We start from the raw sequence: 21645 nt of genomic DNA on the forward strand, positions 1-21645 counted from the left end.
CTGGCTGGTTTCTCTGAGTGCAGCCAGAATTGGTGAGGGCTGCCTCAGGGCAAACCAATCTTACAGCAGAAGCCGTAAGCAGGCTTTAGGCCCCTTATTTGATTGCGCCAAATGGCCTGTTTCTGTGCCGTATATTTGCATAAGCAAAAGGAGTAATACTTGGTTTGAGTGTGGGTAACGGATGCCTCTTGATTGTCCTTACCCAATATGGCAAGCGGTGCACTTACGGTCAGAAATGTGTGCATGCTTCCTGCTTACCATATTGGGACCATAGCACCTGAAAAACAAGTGTTTTTTGGGCGCTGTATGGACCAATTTCTAGGCCATTATCTCCTATTTCCATGCTTTATGAATCCTCAAAGCCTCTGCATTTGCTTTTGACCTGAAGCCAAATAATGATATTGAACAATCAACAATATTCCCAGCCAAAAATTTACACCCCTGTAGACCTGAGAAGATAGCTGGAAGGGATTGTAGTAAGCGAGGATGCACATCATTTAATGAATAAATATAAAGAACCTATAAGATAGGTAATTTATTTTTCTTTTACATTCAGCATTCTCTATCAAAGCAGTAGATCATTCTGGAGAGGAATGCCAAAATGGCAGCTGCTAGGACAGTTGCATATGTGCCGGGAGGGCGCTGAGCTCCTCGAGTCTCGTCGCCGAGAGCATGCAGAAATCAAGCGCAGGCAGTGGAAGGAGCGTACGGAAAATCAGACTCCCTGCCCACCATTTCCTTCAACCACTGTCTGTCCCACCTGTGACAGAGACTGTAGTTCTCATATTGGATTGTACAGCCAACTAAGAACTTGTGCTAAGAGTGGAAGCAAGTCTTCCTCGATTCCGAGGGACCACCTATGATGATGATGATGATGATGATGATGATGCATGTGCTGTAATCAAATCTAGCCGGTAATGCAAGATAAATACACAATATGTGGCCACCTTACAAATATTATTGCCAGGAACTTCTTTGGGTGTTCTCTCAATCAGCCACTGTAACTTAGGCAGAAAACTGGTGGAAACCCCATGTACACAGCATGAACAGTTTCCATTGATCTTCTGCCGAAGTAATGGCGGCTGATTGGGAGAACTCAAGTGGGAATGTGTGGGAGCTTTATTGAGTTTAGGCCAAGCTGTGCTATATGTAGAATAAACCTAGCCCTACACCCTTGGGTTTCTTTCCAGCAAGATAACAGCACTCACTCTACCATCCATCATTCACATAGATATTTGGTGCTTGTACATTGTTTTTTTGGGGTCTTGAGGCATAAGAAACAAATAGCTAGCCAGATGTTCGAACATACTTGCTTCACCAACACAGCACCTAGACTTCTAAAAGCATCCATAATGGTACATTGGCAGATAAAGGGAACAACAATTTCTTGATTCACATAAAACTGAGAAACAATTTTCATTCGAACATCTGTGCAGGACTCACTGATCTCTATACTTGTGTCCTAATGTGCCTCACCCGTCATGCGAAAATCTGTACTGGGAGCATTTAATTGTGAAATTTACTTCTATGCCATCATCATCATAGGCAGTCCCTCGGAATCGAGGAAGTCTTGCTTCCACTCTAAAAGTGACTGTACAGTCCAATGCGGGAATTACAGTCTCTGTCACAGGCAGGTGGAACAGGCAGTGGTTGAAGGAAAGGGTGGGTGGGGAGTCTGGCTTGCCGCACGCTCCTTCCTCCATCTGCACTTGATTTCTGCATGCTCTCAGCGACGAGACTCAAGGTACTCAGCGCCCTCCCAGATGCTTTTTCTCCATTTTGGGTGGTCTTGTGCCAGGGATTCCCAGGTGCTGGTGGGGATGTTGCACTTTATCAAGGAGGCTTTGAGGCTGTCCTTTAAACATTTCCTCTGCCCATCTGGGGCTCGCTTGCCGTGTAGGAGTTCCGAGTAGCGAGCTTGCTTAGGGAGTCTCGTGTCGGGCATGCGGACGATGTGGCTCATCCAACAGAGCTGGTCGAGTGTGGTCAGTGCTTCGATGTTGGCCTGAGTGAGAACACTGACATTGGTGCGTCTATCCTCCCAGTGGATTTGCAGGATCTTGCAGAGGCAGCGTTGGTGGTACTTCTCCAGCGCTTAGACATGTCTGCTGTACATAGTCCATGTCTCTGAGTCATATAGAAGGGTAGGTATCACTACTGCCCTGTAGACCATAAGCTTGGTGCCAGATTTGAGGTCCTGGTCTTCAAACACTCCCTTCCTCAGGTAGCCGAAGGCTGCGCTGGCACACTGGAGGTGGTGTTGAACCTCGCCATCGATGTCTGCCCTTGCTGATAGTAGGCTGGGAGTAGTATGGAAAATGATCCACGTTGTCCAAGGCCGCGCCGTGGATTTTGATGACCGAGGGGGAAGTGCTGTGTGGCGGGATCAGGTTGGTGGAAGACCTTTGTCTTAAGTATGTTTAGCGTAAGGCCCATGCTTTTGTACGCCTCGGTGAAGGTGTTGACGATGGCTTGGAGTTTGACCGCTGAGTTTGCGCAGACGCAAGCGGCATCCGTATACTGTAGTTCGATGGCAGAGGATAGGACAACATTGGATCAAGCCTGGGGGCGGCTGTTATGTATTTAACCCCTTGTAACCTGCATCACATCTGACCACCAGAGGGCCTACCTGTTGGTGTCCCAAGGGATCCCAGCATCCCTTGGGAGCACAGTATATAAGCAGGTCACCCACAAGGTACCTGTACTCTGGAACCTTAATAAAGGAGCTAAGGTCACACTTGCTCATTACACACAGTACTCAGTCTGACCATTTATTGTTAGTGTATCAATTGGCGACGAAGTAACGAACACTCACACGAAAATACAAAGAACAGTCGGTCCTGGAAAAGTTCTCAGAGGGGGTTGATTGGGAGGCCTTCGTGGAGAGACTCGACCAATACTTCATGGTCAATGAGCTGGAAGGGGACGAGAACACGACAAAACAAAGGGCAATCCTCCTAACTGTCTGTGGGGCAACGACTTATGGCCTCATGAAGAATCTCCTGGCCCCGGCAAAACTAACAGAGAAATCCTACGAAGAATTATGTATGGTGGTCCGGGAGCACCTAAATCCCGAGGAAAGCGTTTTGATGGCGAGATATCGGTTCTACACGTGTCAACGATTGGAGAGCCAGGAAGTGGCGAGCAACATCGCCGAACTAAGGCGCCTTGCAGGACATTGTGAGTTTGAGGGATTCCGAGAACAAATGCTCAGACTTTTTTGTACTGGGCATCAGACATGAGACAATCCTTCGCAAATTGTTGACTGTAGAAACTCCGAATCTGAATAAAGCCATAACGATAGCCCAGGCATTTATGTCCACCAGCGACAACACCAAGCAGATTTCGCAGAGCAAAGAAGTTTTGCCCAGTACTGTGCATAAAGTAACGTCGGTTTTGAGCAGAAATGTACAGGGCAGAACGTTGCTGTGGCCTGACCTCAACTGACCCACAGTCCCCCATCATCTGTTAATGCCAGGCAGTTAACATCCTGTTGGCGCTGCGGAGGTGCTCATCGGCTCCATCAATGCCGCTTTAAGCACTATGCGTGCAGTGGTTGCAGAACAATGGGACACCTCCAACGAATGCGCAGGCAAGCTGCAAACCACCACGTTGCAGAGGAAGATCGATCCACAGTGGATCAGACAGAATCGGAAACTCGTACGGAGGAGGCAGAAGTGTACAGGGTACTCACGTTCACGATAAAATTTCCACCAATAATGTTGAAAGTTGAACTGAACGGTATTCCAGTGTCTATGGAGCTGGACACGGGTGCTAGTCAGTCCATAATGAGTAAAACGGCCTTCGACAGGCTGTGGGGAAAGAAGGACACAGGCCCAAGCTCAGCCCCATTCACACCAAACTAAGGACTTACACAAAAGAGCAGAACGGGCAGTTCAAACCATCAAGCAAAACTTGAAATGCGTGTCGAAAGGCTTCCTGCAGACCCAGTTGTCCTGAGTACTGCTCAGCTACCGCACCAGATCCCACTCACTCACTGGGATTCCCCCAGCTGAGCTGCTCATAAAAAGGGTGCTTAAAACAAGGCTCTCTCTGGTCCACCCTGATCTACATGATCACGTGGAGGACAAGCGGCATCAACAAAGTGTGTACCATGACCGCGCAAATTTGTCATGCGATATTGAGATCAATAATCCTGTGTTTGTGCTCAATTATGGACATGGTCCCAAATGGCTCGCTGGCAAGGTCACAGCCAAAAAGTGGAGTGGGGTATTTCAGATCAAACTGGCCAATGGACAAATGCACAGAAAACATTTGGACCAAATCAAATTGCGGTTCACCAACAGCTACGAGCAACCTGAAGAGGACACCACCAACTTTGACCTTCCAACACACACACAAGCGGCAACGGACATCACAGTTGACCACGAAACCAAACTCATCATCCCCAGCAGCCCGGCAAGACCGGCTGCCCAATGAAGAACTGACCAACCCACCCACACCAGCATTTGTACATAGACGATCGACAAGGGAGCACAAAGCCCCAGATCGTCTCACCTTGTAAATAAGTGTACTGTTGACTTCATGGGGGAGTGATGTTATGTATTTAACCCCTTGTAACCTGCATCACACCTGACCACCAGAGGGCCTACCTGTTGGAGTCACAGGGGATCCCAGCATCCCTTGGGAGCACAGTATATAAGCAGGCCACCCACTAGGTACCTGCACCCTGGAACCTTAATAAAGGAGCTAAGGTCACACTTGCTCATTAGACACAGTACTCAGTCTGACTATTTATTGTGAGTGTATCAGCGGCGAAGGTTGAACAGGGTCCCATTGGTTCTATAGTTTAGTTCCACTCCAGCGGGGAGTTTGTTGAGAGTGAGATGGAGCATTGCAGCAAGGAAGATCGAGAAACTTGTTGGTGCGATGACGCAACCCTGCTTGATCCCGGATGTGGATTGGGTAGGTGGTGGATCCGTTGGTCAGGCTCATGGCTTGCATGTCATCGTGGAGCAGGCGGAGGATAGTGACAAACTTTTGTGGGCAGCCGAAACGGCGGAGAATGCTCCATAGTCCCTTGCGGTTGACAGTGTCAAAGGCCTTTGTGAGGTCAAAGACGGTCAAGTACAAGGGTAGATGCTGTTCCCTGCATTTCTCTTGTAGTTGATGTGTGGGGAAGATCATGTCCATTGTACCCCTTAGTGGATGGAATACGCATTGCGATTCTGGGAGGAGCTCGTCAGCCACAGGTAGAAGACAATTGAGGAGGATTCTTGCAATGACTTTCCCAGTGGCCGACAGCAGGGAGATTCTTCTGTAGTTACCGCGTCAGAGTTGTCCCCTTTTTCGAAGATGGTCACAATTATGCATCTCTGAGATCTCCTGGCATGCTCCCCTCCTTCCAGATAAAAGAGATGAGGTCATGCATTCGTGCCAAGAGTGCTTCTCCACCATAATTTAGTGCCTTGACGGGGATTCCATCTGCTCTTGAGGCCTTGTTGCAGGGCTAGGGTTTTGCTGAGATGGTAGCGAGCTGCAAGAAGGAGTCGAGGATACTCGCGTCGAAGGCAGAGTCTCGGTTAAGGAGATCTTCGAAGTGTTCCTTCCAATGGGCCCTGACTACCTCGGTGTCCTTAATGAGTGCCTCTCCGTTCTTGGCCAGCAATGGAGTGGGGTCTTGGGTGCTTGGGCCGTAGGTGGACTTGACTGCGCTGAAGAAACCTTGCACATCGTGGTTGTCAGCCAACTGCTGGCTCTCCTGTGTTTTCTCCACTCACCAATTATTCTTTAGGTCACGGGTTTTTTGTTGGAGCTTGGCCTTCAGCTGCCTGTAGAGCTACTTTGCTGTTCCAGAATTGGGTTGCTACTTTAAATTCAGAAATGCCTTGCGCTTGCAGCTTATTAGCTCCTGGATCTCCTGGTCGTTCTCGTCAAACCAGTATTGGTGTTTCCTGGTTGAATAATGAGCGTCTCTTCGCAGGCGCTGGTTATGGAGGCCTTGAGGGCAGACCAGGCGCTGTGGCACTCTGAGTCTTGGGGTCATTGAGGGTCGCCAGGTTGGCATTGAGGCTGTATAGGGCTTTCTTAACTGGGTCTTTGAGTGCCACGGCGTTGATTTTTCTGCGGCATTGTTTCCGTTGCTGTTTTGGGGCTATATTGATAATGACAGAATGGATTAGGTGGCGGTCCGTCCAGCAGTCGTCGGCCCCAGTCATGGCGCTGGTGATGTGCACGTCCTTGCGGTCCCTCGCTCGGATGATGACGTAGATGCCAGTGCTTGGAGCGAGGGTGTTATCATGCCTTGTTCTTGTCCCTCTGATGGAACAAGGTGTTGGTGATGACAAAGTCATGTTCCAAGCATTTTGTCAAGAGCAGGATACTGCTGGAGTTGGTTTTCACTACCCCGTCTCTGCCGATCATGCCTCCCCAGATGTCTCTGTCCTTACCGAGTCTGGCATTGAAGTCGCTGAGGAGGATCAGTTTGTCGTCTGTAAGGACTCGGGACAGAGAATGTTCGAGGCTCTTGTAGAATTCCTCCTTGGTCTCATCTGTTGCATCGAGTGTTGGGGCATACGTGCTGATGACTGCGGTGCACTGGTTCTGGGCTAGGGTGAGTCGGAGAGCCATGAGACATTCGCTTATCCTGTAGTGGGAGTCTGAGATGGCTCACTAGCTCATTCTTGATGGTGAAGCCAACTCCAAGAAGGCGCTGTTCTTCTTCTGGTTTGCCTTTCCAGAAGAAGATGTAACCACCACCTTGTTCTTTGAGCTGGCCTTCCCGTGCCGCCGGGTCTCACTTATGGCAACAATGCAACGTCGAAGCGTCTGAGCTCCCGGGCAACGATAGCTGTGTGGCGTTCCGGTCTGTCACTGTTGGGGTTGTCCATGAGGGTCCTGATGTTCAGGTCCAGAACTTAATTTTGAAGGATGAAAGATGCCTGTGCGTGAGTTCTTTTAATGTGGGGTGGCCGTTGCACACCGGCTACCACACGGACTTAGCAGAGGAAGGTCTTGGTCCAGAGGCAAGGGGGTCCGAGACGACTGGAGACTAGGCTCTACTGTATGGGCCTTGTTGCCTACGGTGGGATGTGAGCCGCAAGCTTGGCACTGGGCAGCGCCTTCAGGAGAGGTGTGATGAGGGGTGGCGGTGAGGGACGCTGGGGCCCTGCTCCATTTTAGCTTCTCGAGGGGTCTTGAGAGAAGTTAGAGTGGCCGCTGCCATTACCCGCACCACGAGCCCGACAATAGCTGCGTTGCAGCTCCTCCAGCTGCTTTTGCCGCGGCCCAATCTGCGGAGGTGACTTCGATGTGCTCATCAGATGTCAGAAAATATTTTACAACATGGTTTACAGGACTAATCTGTGTATGCCTTTTACAGTGTGGAGGATACTTAACAATGATTGTCAACAGGCTATTTGACTGTAAGAAGCATCACAGCCACGTTATGATCCAAACTTCACGTGCACTTTTTGATATGGATCACTGAGTAGCAATCAAGAGCAGGGTCACTGAATGATTTTTCCCCTTTCCCCTTCTTTAACTTGTGGTATTGAAGCAAATTGCTTGTCTGGCTGAGAACAGTTTACACAGTATAGACCAGGGATTGAACATCAGACCTTCTGGTGTGTACCACTTTTGGCTATACCAGGTAGTGCCTTTCCCACTAGGCCACAAAGGGAGCTAGCATGATGTAGTCAATAATAATTCAGAATTATTAAACACTAAAAAACATTTGTGTTGCAAAGTGGATCAACAAAATAATAGGATTAAACTAGCTCAAAAACTAGTCTCATGATTAAACTAGCTCAAAAATTATTAAATAGATCAATATAATTTCATAATACATAAACTGTACTTTGGTTTCAATACTTCGTAGGTTATCATATCCAACCCATATATCACCCTTGACTGCATACGGAACCTCCTGGTCGTCAATCCATCGTTTAGTCGCACCATTCAAAAAGTCACAGATCTGTTAATGAGAAGGATTGGACATTGTTAGTATATACTAGCGGATCCCCCAGGATGGTTACTCATGGTGAGTTGGAGGCTACGCGGTTTTATCTGATATAAAATGGAATATATTATTGGAGCCACTGACTTAGTGATTGAAGAGATGAAATTGTGCATTTTATTAGAATGCTAGATGATCTCCTGTGTTGTTGCATGTGGGGAATCAAAACTAAGTGTAGTCTTCATGTGAAAAGGGGTTGGAGAGTTTCTCCCAATCTCCTTCAGGAAAGATAGTCAGAAACCCTGGAGAAAATGGTCACTATCGGTTTCTATTGTTTTTCTGGGGTTTCCACCAGTTTTCCACCTAAGTTACGGCGGAAGATCGAGAGAAACCCTGCGTTAATTCTATCCTTACTTTAATATATTTTGATTTTATAATATAATTTGTAATTAGTTAACAAAACTTATAGGAATTTGGGAAGCCGAGAAGTATAGTTTATTGTACAGGCGTAGGAGTTTGGAAATGCAAAACTGAGATGCAGTAGCACCAAGACTAGCAGGATAGTGTTATTGGTGTTACAAGTTTATAATTATACATGTGCAGACTTAAGAATTTTGGAAGGAAGTGCATGCAGAAATAAGATTCTTAATACATTACTAGTTGATGTCCTGTGGCGTTGCAAATGGAGATTGAAAACGAAGAGTGGTCTTCACATTAAGTGGGGCTCGAGGCCAGGGGATAATTGGATCAGTGTGTGCGGATATAATTAAGTCCCCATTTCTAAGTTATACATTTATCCCAATTTTTATATTTTAGTTATAAATTCCATCCTTTCACTCCTTGGTTTTCTTTCTTTCATTTCTTGCTTTTCTCAATACTTCCCCTTCCTCTTCTTCTGTACTTCCTCTCACTCTTTCCCCTTATCCATTCTTTTTCCCCTTCACCCTGGCTTCTTGCTACCTCTCGCTCTTTTTCTCTCCTCCATCACTGTTTCCTTTTTCCTATTGCCTTCCCCTTTCACCCTTTTCCTCTCTCACCATTTCCCTCCTCCTCGTTCTTTTTTTCCCCTCCCATCACTATTGCCACTTACCTCTCTCACTGCTGTCCTTCGCCTCCCTCACTATTTCCCTCTTCATTGATCCTTACCCTTTCTTTTGCCCCCTCCACTCCACTTTCCTCTTTGTGGCAAAATCCCTGAGTTTGCTGGCTGTTCTTTGCAAGTGGGAAACTTACTTAAGCAGTCATGGTGCTTATGATATATTTGGTGTAGAAAAGGTATTGAGCAGGCACCGTGCCTGGGAGCAGCATTATTGTGCTTTGTGATCAAAAGCTAGTCAACCAGCGAATATTAGTAGTTACCCTGGAGCAGCCAAAAATGGAGTCAGGCGGTTTAGGGCGGAAGAAGCCAAGGCACAACAGCATTGAGGAAAATTAGATTCTGCTGCTTCTTTCCAGGGATGTTACTATTTGGTCCTACAGCTACTCTCCTATCCTGCTGGCTGCCTGTTGACCTGTGGTTGAACTGGTTTTACCTCTCTGAATTCCCAGAGTTAGGGAATTGTTCATGTGCAGCTAATGATGAGTTTAAACTAAATCAACATAGCAGCACAGGGAGCTATTTTCCCTGCCCCTACTTTGCTTATGTATTGCTGGGTTTGAGGTGTTACCTTGCAAAGAAGTGGGGATGGGTATTCCTTTGGGAGTTTCTAATGTGCTGGATAATTGAAATCAGGAAGAGAAATTCACAAAGGGCCAAAAAATCCAGGTGCAATTTGGGCATTTCAGCCACAGGGCTTTCTGCTCCAGGATTAAAACTTGGACATACGGGAGGAGTCTTTTTGCTACCTTCACTTCCCAAGATAGGCTGGAGCAGAGTTGTGTCATCTACTGCCCAATGATTTGCTGACAACATCTGGATCAGGGAAGGCTCTTTCCTCAGAGGTGATGGTTGCTACAGCATGAGGCTTTCTTACACCTCATCATTTCAATCAATTCAGGTTGCATCTGTCCTATCAGGCTGTCTGCAGTGAACATGCAACAGGGAGTTGACAGCTACTATGCTTGCAAACATAGGCCACGATTTTGCCGGTACTCAGCGGACCCGATGGTGGCGAGTCAGCTGTGAAATTTTAAATGATTGATAGTTGGTCGGAAACTTCACATGAACATTGGCTAACACACCCAAGTGCCCTACGCTAGAGTGTTGTTAGTTGGTATGATTGTACTAGAATGAGGGTGAGTGTGAGGGATGGCTAGTGAGATGTGGAAGTGATAATGTAGATAGAGAGGGATAGGTGGAGGTGCAAGGTAAGTTGATGTGAGCAGTGATGTGCAAGAGCAGGGTAGGGAAGGCAGTGAGGGGATGTGGTGAGTGGCACAGCAGGATGAGGTTGAATGTGGCTTTGCAGTAATGTTTTGTGATCTATTGAGATAATTGAAATGTTTGCACCACTGCAGACTGGTCCTCCTGACGACATCCCTGCTTGTGACCTCCTGTGCAATGTGTAAACAGGCTGCGTTGGTCTCCTGCGGAGTTCTATTCCAGCCATTGGAAGGGAAGAGAACCTCCCTGAGTGCTCTAGACATGGGAAAGCCTAGGTGCAGCCGTGCACCTCTGCAGTGTTGGTCAGTGTTTGCAGCACCTCAATGCTGTAGAACACCGACAGCACAAATATCAAAGTAAATTTGCGCATGGTCTCTTTAAGGAAACCAACCGATGATGCATTATAAATGATGTCATCAGACCTGCTTCCTTCAATTGGCCGGAAAACTCAGAGCGGGCTTAACAAGCCCAATCAGGGGAAAATCATGTCGGAGGCTGGGATAGAGCCAACAGTGGGACCAAGACCCGCCACCAATGTCGCCCACCACGGACCCACCGAGATATGGAAAATCGTGGCCATAGTGTTTGTCATTTCCCTAATACATGTGCACTGTAGACTGTCTGATGTGCAAGATGTCTCCTGAGGATTTTTATCCTGTCCATGCTGTGACATTGTGAACAATTAAGCAACTCACCTGTCACTACCACAACTTTCCCTTTTATGGAGAGATACAGCCCTTTAAGAGCTGCTCGTCGCTGAATTTGTAACCGATCAAGCTCTCGGGTCAAGCTCTCAAGGCAAGCCTTTTCTGTGCCTGTAGTATATTCAAAATGGGCTCTTATATCAGAAATTTGGCCACAGGCATGCACATGCACAAAATGTTGAATATTGTATAATTAGCACTTTATTTTTGATTTAAAGTTGTTCACCTCATAATTAGCCAGGAAACCAGCCTCTCTTGAGTATGTTCCTGCTGGTCCAGGACCAGATGCTGGAGCACCAACGTCCGAATTCGAAGAGCTAAGTTTGAAGGTCCGCCCATATGTTGGCAATCCAACTATCAGTTTATCTGCTGGAGCACCTTGATCTTTCCAGTAACTAATAGTAAAATTCTGCAATAGGAGCAATTAGAACAACAACAATGGGTTCAAGAAAGATTAGGCTCCTTTTCAAACCTTCTTTTAGAAAATATTGTAAAAAGTACAAAGTTAGAATGTGGTTGTGCATGACAGTAGCAATAATCACACAATCACAATGTAATGTGGAATTTGCAAACGTACAACATTAAAAGTTGCTGAATCACCCTGATGATTTTTGGCATGATACAAAGGACTGTTGTGTCCAGTGATAGATTCCCAAGCTCCATGATAATCATATGTCATCACACTGATAAAATCCAGATGTCTACAGAAATGAAAATGTAGTCAATGAAATCATAATCAACAGCAATACTGATTCATCTGGACTAAAACAACATTATGTAACATAATGCCCAATAGAATTAAGGTACAAAACATTCTTAATCATTTCCTCTAGTTGTAAAACAAAATCATTTTACTATTTGGTAGCATAACATGAATCCTGCTCAAGGCAGTATATTTTAATCTAAAATGTAAACAACCACCATAATAACTCCATTTCCCACACTCTCTAATAAGATCTCTCAAAGCCTTCTGCAGAATTAAAACTATGCAGCTTTTTATCAGACTGGTAGATCTAGTGTACTGGTGCACTATTGTTTGCAACTGAACTGAAGGTATCAAGAATATTAGGATGTTCCCTGACATTATTTAACTAGTAGGAGCTAAAATTTGGCAGGAATTACACCAGTCTCCCACTGTAACTCTGACAGAACCCTCAGTGAAAAGGTGGAAATGGCCTCAGTCTTCCATTCCTTTTGCAATCTATATATACTTCTTGATTTCCTTTTCTTCTCCTTTTTCAACTTTTGTGGCGTCCGTTATTGCTTATCGGCTTTGGGTCGTAACCTAAGTTTCTCAACTTTGAATCAAAACTTTGATTGAAATTAAACCTCCTTTGGAGGCTAAAATAGCATGCAATATTTTAGTGGCAGGATTGACAAACTATACTGACTAATTTGAAAGCTCTAAAGCACAAAAAAGGTCTGTATTTAAAAACAAATTACACCTACTTTGAGATTTCAGGTATATCATAACTCGTATCAATGTGGCTTTTACCAGCAGCCACAGCGGCCGTAAGCAGTAGTGTGGCTTTCCCTGTGCTCCTTGCTTCGTTTGTAAAGGCAATTTTTAATTCCTAGGGGGAAACAAAATCATTGCGGTAATTCTGCCATGGTCCAAGCGGTGAGCCGTGATTAGAGGGATCACAGATCAACTCATTATGGCTGGAATGTTTTAACTCTATCCAACCCATGCTCCCTACAAGCATAGCTTCCCAATAGAAAATCAAGAGCACTGATTTTAATCCAGTCCACCCGGCCGTAGTTAAAAGGGTCGACACGTTTGTGCCTCGTTTCTGTCAGCCAGCATTTTAACCAAGGACATTTCAGGCATAGGAGCACTGCCCATCCTAGGCAGGCGGGGTGACTTTAATATTCTGAAGTCGCAACCCAATAATGTTATCTGCCCAGCAAAACTTGCTGGCGAAACCTGACAGGAAGCAGTAGAGTGGCCAGATAAGAAAAAGGTGGTCTAGAAATTCCCACTGGCTTCTGGTGGCAGACAGTGCAGACACATTAAATGAGGCCTGCGTGTTAAAATGGCCCGAGTTTCACATTCAACTCTCCGTGGGGGAATTCCTAACCTTTTGTGCACCCAGAGTTAAAATTGGGGCTAAGATCATACAGTTACCCCTTCCAAGTTCTGCCATGAAACAATTGTTTTCTGCTGTTTCACCTCTTCAGGTGCGAATAAATTTGTTATATTGACAAACTATCGTGAGGTTCATGGGCTATCCTGATCAAACATATCACCAGTAGTCATAATATAATACTAGTTCTGGTTTCTAATTAACAATTCTTAAGGGCTCAATTTTCTCCAGTGATTTGCGCCGTTTTCTTTGCACGCGCCGCTTTTTTTGGCCGAAGTTTAAAAAATACAAGTTTTCCCAATCAATGCGCGCCAGCGTAACTCAGTTAGTTACGATTTTTTAGATTCGTTTTTTTGTGTCATAGGGAGCGTAACCTGCCAACCGTGCCAATTCTGGCAAGTTCACCAGCTCCAATTTACTCCAATTCTTCTCAGGACAGCGTATGTGGCCTCTGTGGAAAAACCTTTTGGTGAGTTAAGAAAATTGGCGCAGGTAAGTAAATCAGCGCAGCAGATGCAGGTCCAGAGCCCAGGCAGCCGCAGCAGAGAGGTGAGAGAGCGGTGGGGAAGGCTTTCAAGCACAGTTGGAGCAGGGACCGGGAGAGAGGAGGCCGTTCAGCCTGGGATAGGTGTGGGAACTGGGAGGCCATTCGGCCAAAGATAGGTGCAGGGACAGCATCAGGAGGCCATTCGGCCAGGGATAGGTGCGGGGACCAGGAGGCCATTTGGCCTGGGATAGGTGCGGGGACCAGCATCGGGAGGCCATTCGGTCAGGGATAGGTGCGTGGACCAGGAGGCCATTCGGCCAGGGATAGATGCGGGGACCAGGAGGCCATTCAGCCAGGGATACGAGTGGGCACCATGACTGGGAAGCTATTCGGCCTGGGATAGGAGCGGGGACCAGCACCGGGAGGCCCTTGGATCTGGGATAGGAGTGGGGATCGGCATCGGGGGGGGAGGGGGAGGTAAGTTGCTGCAATGTTTAATGTGCTTGTGCAGGTTGCTGTATATTTCACTTTCCAACCTCAGCCCCCATTGTGTCCCTGGTCACTCTGGCAACCTGATCTTTTTGGCAGACCTTGGGCTCCACCCCCAAAACTAAACGACAGGCTAGATGGCGTCCAAAATGAGGAATTAAAAGGGGGAAACTTGGATGATTATTCTTTGGTGTACTTGGGCCCCCAGAAAAGGGGCGTAACTCTCTAAGTACGCCAAAAAACAGCTTTGGGGAACAATGAGTCCTTAAAATTTTAGTAGTAGATACGATTGGTGATGCAATCATGTAATTGCAACATGAATCATATCACTGTGTATCTCAATACTAAAGCAAACTACTGGATGCTGGAAATTGGAAATGAAGGCAGAGAATGCTGAAAATACTCACCAGGTCAGGCAGCATCTGTGGAGAGAGAAACAGGTGAACGTATCAGTTCGATGACCTTTCATCAGAACTGTAAAGATCATCAACCTGAAATGTTAACTCTGTTTCTCGCTCCACAAATGCTCCTTGGCCTGTTGAGTATTTCCAGCAGTTTCTGTTTTTATTATCACTGTGTATCTCTGTTTTATGAATGGCAAAACAAAATACTAGTCATTTACCAGGAGAACAATACTTTATACTGAAAATAAATCCAAATGTAGAGAAGGCAAACTGATATACTATTGATTTGAAGACATACTAGGGGATCAATTTTCCCCAATTATCTGCGCTGTTTTTTTGGCCTAAATTAAAATATCCAAGTTTCCCCAAAGTTTGTGCGCCAACATAACTCAGTTAGTTACGATTTTTTTAGGTTAGTTTTTTTTTGTGTCATAGGTCTGCGCCAGTTTTTCACATTCATGCAAGTTTGGCCAACTTGCATTTCTCCTAGGACGGCGTATGTGACCACTCGTAAAAAACTTTCTGTGCACTTAAGAAAAATCAGCGCACATTAAAAAATCGTCACAGAAAGATGCCATTATTTTTATGCGAAGTTTTGGAGGGAGTCAAGGCCACATTAAATATGCATCACGAAGCTTAATTTTTTTCAACCTTAAAAAGCAGAAAATGAAACTCTAATGCAATTCTTTAATATTGGATTTTTTTCAAAGTGCCACACTACCACTGAATGTCTCATCGGGCTTGAAGGTTGGAGCTTCGGCTGGCAGAATTGCTCCCTCGCCCTGCCACAGGGACTCAGCTTCAAAAGCAGCCCTAGTGGGGTGCGTGGAAGCCAAACCGAAGGGATGAGAACCCTTACACAATGCAGCAGCATCAAAACAGGTCCGGGGGAGAGGGGGTTGCTGTTTGCCGCGCCCCTGTGTCTAGGCGAGGGAGCGATTCTGCCAGTCGAAAAAGTTGAGCTAATAATGGAACAAATAATGGAAATGATTCAATTATAATTTAAAATATATTTTATTCAAAAGTTTAACAAACACTTGTATGTACTTAAACTTAACTTTAATAAAACTATTCTTGTATCAAACTTTGAAGTTTTCAGTTACGATCACTTGCAAACTTTAAGATCACCTTAAAAACTTGTAAATTTACGTAACTTACAAAAAACTTTTAATTTGTGAACAATTACAACAGTAACAACAATAATAGTAACAACAACAACAGCAGCAAAGAAAGGCTGCACCCATCTCTCCTCCACCTTATTCTAAGACCACCCGCTGTGCGTGGTCTTGTTGACTCCAATCGTGCCCGCAGCGTTTCTCGGGTTGGTACCAAGCTTATTCTTTCGAACATCTTGGGTAATGCGCACTTCTTGATGGGAGCAGGGGGTGGGGGATAGGTGGTAATGTAGAAGGCCCGGCTTGGGCCTCTTCAGAGGCTGGTCTGTGGTTTGGAGTGGGGGTGGCAGTTGATTCTGTCAATGGGCGCGGGGTGTGTGCGTGTTCCTTTATTGCAGCAGCTAACTCCGACATTCCCTCCCTCATGTGCCCTGACAGTGCCTCAACTACCTGCAACATTCCCTCCCTTATGTTCATTGACAGTATATCAACTACCTGCAACATTCTCTCCCTCATGTTCACCAACAGTGTATCAGGTACTTGCGACATTCCCTCCCTCATGTGCACTGACATTGTATCAACTGCCTGCGACATTCTCTCCCTCATGTGCCCGGATTCAGTCCCAATACATCATCACCCACCCCACTGATGGTGCCTAGGAGTGATCGTGTAAGGTCAATGCTCTACACACTCATTGCCATTATCTGAACCACATCTGTTAGATGCTGTCGAGCTCTCCTTCCCGTCCTCACCCTGGGTGTGGCTCGCTGCATCCCACTGGGATCCGCAGCCTCGGACGGTGGAGCTCTGGGTGTGCCTCACTGCACACCACTGGAATCCCCAGCCTCGGACTGTGAGAAATCATGGAATGTCCCAACACTCGTACCACTCAGGAAAGGGCCTGGCATCTCAATGGGCGGCACGTGTACCTCCTCCAGAATGAGTACAACAGTGGGGGCTTCATCCATCACTTCCCTCCGCCTCACCCCCATGCTCTTGGTCTAGAAGGTGGGATTGGAAGATGTTCTCCTCTTTTGGCTCGTCCGTGTCTGAATCTTCTGCACCGGCTTCAGCCTCGTCGGGGTTAACCTCAATTTCTGCAAAATATAACAGAACAAACAAATGGTTAGCAGCAGAGGGGGGGGGGGCAGGGTAGCATGAGTATGCACACGCAGCGCAGGCAGCAGGCTCATTTGAAGGACCACAATGAATGATACCACATTGCATCAACCGAAGCGTAGCTGATGGAGACATCCCCATGAACCAAAGCATGGCTAGCCTGAGCAGTACTTAACATTTAGCAAAGCCAGACTGGAATTTGCAGGACTTACCCTCTCCCTCGAGTGTGGGCCCAGATTGTGCAGTGGCAGTTGCTTTTCTCTGGGCAGGACCCATCAAAGCAGCGACCCTCTCTTCCAAGGATGTCAGTGACGGCAGATTTGGCAGGCCTCCTCCTGTTCGAGTTCTTTCCCTTTTGTTGTGTGCCACCTTCCTCTGCAAAGATGAAAATATAACTTTTTGGAGAGGGTGTCTCTCTGCTGGATGGGACATAGAGTTGGTCACATTTACAATTGTAATTCCAGTGAATAAATGAAAATAACCTCCCGAAAATATTAGGGGACCGAGGGTCTAGCGAGAAGGGGGAACTGAGGGAAATCCTTATTCGTCAGAAAATGGTGTTGCGGAAATTGAAGGGACTGAAGGCCGATAAATCCCCAGGGCCTGATAGTCTGCATCCCAGAGTACTTAAGGAAGTGGCCCTCGAAATAGTAGTTGCATTGGTGGTCATTTTCCAACATTCCATGGACTCTGGTTCGGTTCCTATGGATTAGCGAATGTAACCCCACTTTTTAAAAAAGGAGGGAGAGAAAACAGAATTATAGATTGGTTAGCCTGACATTGGTGGTGGTGAAAATGCTGGAATCAATTATTAAAGGTGTAATAGCAGCGCATTTGGAAAGCAGTGACAGGATCGGCCCAAGTCAGCATGGATTTACGAAAGGGAAATCGTGCTTGACAAATCTTCTAGAATTTTTTGACGATGTAACTAGTAGAGTGGATAAGGGAGAACCAGTGGATGTGGTGTATTTGGACTTTCAAAAGGCTTTTGACAAGGTCCCACACAAGAGATTAATGTGCAAAATTAAGGCACATGGTATTGGGGGTAATGTATTGACGTGGATAGAGAACTGGTTGGCAGACAGGAATCAAAGAGTAGGAATAAACGGGTTATTTTCAAAATGGCAGGCAGTGACTAGTGGAGTGCCACAGGGCTTAGTGCCGGGACCCCAGCTATTTACAATATACATTAATGATGTAGATGAAGGAATTAAATGTAATATCTCCAAATTTGCAGATGACACTAAGTTGGGTGGCAGTGCGAGCTGCGAGGAGGATGCTAAGAGGCTGCAGGGGGACTTGGACAGGTTAGGTGAATAGGCAAATGCATGGCAAATGCAGTATAATGTGGATAAATGTGAGGTTATCCACTTTGGTGGCAAAAACAGGAAGGCAGATTATTATCTGAATGGTGATAGATTAGTAAAAGGGAAGGTGCAACGAGACCTGGGTGCCATGGTACATCAGTCATTGAAGGTAGGCATGCAGATACAGCAGGCAGTTAAGAAAGCAAATGGCATGCTGGCCTTCATAGTGAGGGGATTTGAGTATAGGAGCAGGGAGGTCTTACTGCAGTTGTACAGGGCCTTGGTGAGACCACACTTTGAGTATTGTATGCAATTTTGGTCTCCTAATCTGAGGAAGGATGTGTTTGCTATTGAGGGAGTGCAGCGAAGGTTCACCAAACTGATTCCCGAGATGGCAGGACTGACTTATGAGGAAAGACTGGATTGGCTAGGCTTATACTCAGTGTAATTTAGAAGAATGAGAGGGGATCTCATAGAAACTTATAAAATTCTGACGGGACTGAACAGGTTAGATGCAGGAAGAATGTTCCCGATGTTGGGCAAGTCCAGAACCAGGGGTCACAATCTAAAGGTAACGTTAAGCCATACAGGACTGAGATGAGGAGAAATTTTTTTCACCCAGACAGTTGTGACCCTGTGGAATTCTCTGCCACAGAAAGTTGTTGAGTCCAGTTCTTTGGACATATTCAAAAGGGAGTTAGATGTGGCCCTTATGGCTAAAGGGATCAGGGGGTATGGAGAGAAGGCAGGGATGGGGTACTGAGGTTGCATGATCAGCCATCATCGTATTGAATGGCAGCGCAGGCTCGAAGGGCCGAATGGCCTGCTCCTGCACCTATTTTTTATGTTTCTATTACTTACACTAAATACTTGACCAAGGTCGTGCCACTTCTTTTCGCATTGGCCTCCAGACCTCGGGGTGGTCACCATTGCACAGTAATCTTCTGCAAGTTGGTTCCAGCGTTTCTTCATTCCTTTTAGTGAAACTTTTATGTGACCTCTGCTGGTGTCTAATTCGTGCCATCTGGCCTCAATTACAGTAACCAGTGCCTCCACTTCATCCTGCAAGATATTCTTGTCCTTGAGCCGCGTTGCATATTGTATTGAAGCTCCGATTTTTCCAATGAGAATTAAAGTACTCACACACAACTGGCTCTTTAAAAATGGCCGTATGCAGACCGGGATCTGTACTGGGCATGCGCGGCCATAGCATTCATGTCAAAAACGTTCTTTTGTTTTTGCACGCATGCTCAGAAGGGGAGGCATCGTTTTGTCGGCGCAGACATTAGGCTTCACCCCTGAAGCAGTGCCAATTTAAAAAAAAATAGAACGGGGAAACTTGGTAGTTTTTTTTTGAGTATAAGGGGCCACAAAAAAACAGGAGTAACTCTTGAAATATACCAAAAAATGACATTGGGGAAAATTGAACATTCAAATTAATAATTATATAGCACTGCACATCTGACATGTTATAAATCAAAAAGCTGCATTTCTTACCTGAACCAAAGCTGTGTACAGTCCTTTGGTTCCTGCTGGGTTTCCTTCAGCACCTGGATACTCCCAATCCAGATCTAAACCATCAAACCGATGCTTCCTCAAATAATTAATCGCAGATTCGATGAATGTTGCTCTGGTTGCAGAACTAGCCACCATGCGGTTAAATCTGGAGGAGATGCCAGAGGGGTAGGAAGAAATAAAAAATTACGTTCAGATTTATCAGAATGTAAACATAAAATTGCATGTAATGTGACATATTGGGGCTGAAATTCAAGGTCCTTATACGGCCCGTTACGGCCAGGCAACGGAATCCAATGGCCGCCGAGTTCCGGTCGAATGGCCACCGTCAGCCAAATTCAGCAGGGTTTGTTTCTGGCAGTCCCCATTTACGCCCTGCTGCTGCCGAGTGGCCGTAAGTGCGTCATCAATGTGTGCACCGCTGGGACCCCTCCCACCTTCGTCGAATTTTAGCCCGAAAAATCTAATGCCCGCCGAGCAGTGTCCCCAACAGCTTTTTCTGTCAGTGTACCTTCTCTCTGAGCCCTGACGGTGCGGTGGCCATTGAAGGCAAGGGCCCACTGCTGCGGCCGCCATTTTATTTTTTTGGCCGGACTATTGAGCCCCCGGGTTCGGCTGGGCTGCCGATAGGCCCAGTGGCCGAATCTCAATAATTGACGACTCTCTTCCCCCTTAAAGGATTTCAGCTCCAACATGTCACGTGGTGACGCAGATGCACAATGTTGTCACCACTGCTCCGCTGTTGAGTGACAGCGGCCGAGAATCCATCCCGCCTCCACTTCCATCCCTCACCAGCACTTACCGCAGTTCTTCCACCCCCATTATGACCGACTTCCTGGCCGTTTTAAAAAAAAAAGACAAAGGGTTAGATTTTCAGTTGTCGGCAAAAATGGCAGTTTTATGCCAAAATTACCATTTTCACTGCGCTACCGTTTTTAGGCGCAAATTTCGGCCTTTACTTCTGCGGTAAAGTAGGCGTTGCACGAGGATTTGTGGCGCAAACAGCGAGTTTCGCCAACTTTAGTCCGAGGCCGGTTGCGCTGCGAGAGAGGCCTTAGGAGGGGAGAAAAACAAAAAAAATTGCAAAAAACATTCACAAAACCCTTACCTACTAAATCGTTGAAACATAATTAAAAAAATAAAAACTATGGGCTCAACTTTGCCCAAGCCCGTTTTTTACGCCCGTTTTTCTAGGCCAGAAATGTGCCAAAAATATATGCCCAAAGTTTTCCCGCAGTATAATTCAAATTTGGTGCCGTGCAGCCTGTCCAGTCGCCTCTGGGGGTGAGGCCTGCTGTCTGTGTTGAAAAAGCGATGCCGCACCTTTTGCGCATGCGAGAAAAAAAAAGGACGTTTTTGACATGATCACAATGGGCACGCAAGTGCAGTACAGCTCTGGATCTGCAATTGGCCATTTTTAAAGAGCCAATTGTGTGTATGAAAACGAGTGCAGTGCATGTACAGTAGACACCTCAAGTCGCTGGAGAAATACCACTAATGATGTCTCCGCAAGACCCTACAAATCCCCTGGGAGGACAGACGCACCAACATTAGCGTCCTCGACAAGGCCAACATCCCCAGCATCGAAGCACTGACTACACTTGATCAGCTCTGCATGCCAGACACGAGACTCCCAAAGCAAACACTCTACTCAGAACTCCTTCATGGCAAATGAGCCAAAGGTGGGCAGAGGAAACGTTACAAAGACACCCTCAAAGCCTCCCTGATAAAGTGCAACATCCCCACTGACACCTGGGAGTCCCTGGCCAAAGACCGCCCTAAGTGGAGGAAGTGCATCCGGGGCACTGAGCACCTCGAGTCTCATTGCCGAGAGCATGCAGAAATCAAGCGCAGCCAGCGGAAAGAGCATGTGCCAAACCTGTCCCACCCTCCCTTACCCTCAATGACTATCTGTCCCACCTGTGACAGGGACTGTGGCTCTCGTATTGGACTGTTCAGCCACCTAAGGACTCATTTTAAGAGTGGAAGCAAGTCTCCCTCGATTCCGAGGGACTTCCTATAATGACGATGTGTGAGAGCTTGAAAAAAATCGGAGCTGCAATACAAGATGCAATGTGGATCAAGAATTTCTTACAGGCTGAAGTGGAGGCACTAGTTACTATGATTGAGGCCAGATGGCACGAGCTGAACACCAGCAGAGGTCACATAAAAGTTCC

At 46.4% G+C, this 21645-nt stretch overlaps 1 protein-coding gene across 8 annotated transcripts in view; it reads right to left on the reverse strand.

Annotated features, from left to right (window-relative positions):
- LOC139227908 (acidic mammalian chitinase-like) overlaps positions 1-21645 on the reverse strand; it is a 155210-nt gene that overhangs the window by 16150 nt on the left and 117415 nt on the right. For all 8 annotated transcript variants that reach the window (XM_070859053.1, XM_070859057.1, XM_070859058.1 and 5 more), the window contains 5 exons: positions 19451-19616; positions 12395-12519; positions 11523-11646; positions 11172-11354; positions 7820-7936 (listed from right to left, as the gene is read on the reverse strand). In XM_070859053.1, the coding sequence (XP_070715154.1) occupies positions 7820-7936; positions 11172-11354; positions 11523-11646; positions 12395-12519; positions 19451-19616 (715 nt within the window). The remainder of the gene's footprint in view (positions 1-7819; positions 7937-11171; positions 11355-11522; positions 11647-12394; positions 12520-19450; positions 19617-21645) is intronic.

This window comes from Pristiophorus japonicus, chromosome 17 (assembly GCF_044704955.1).
Source record: "Pristiophorus japonicus isolate sPriJap1 chromosome 17, sPriJap1.hap1, whole genome shotgun sequence".
Lineage (NCBI taxonomy): Eukaryota > Metazoa > Chordata > Chondrichthyes > Pristiophoridae > Pristiophorus > Pristiophorus japonicus.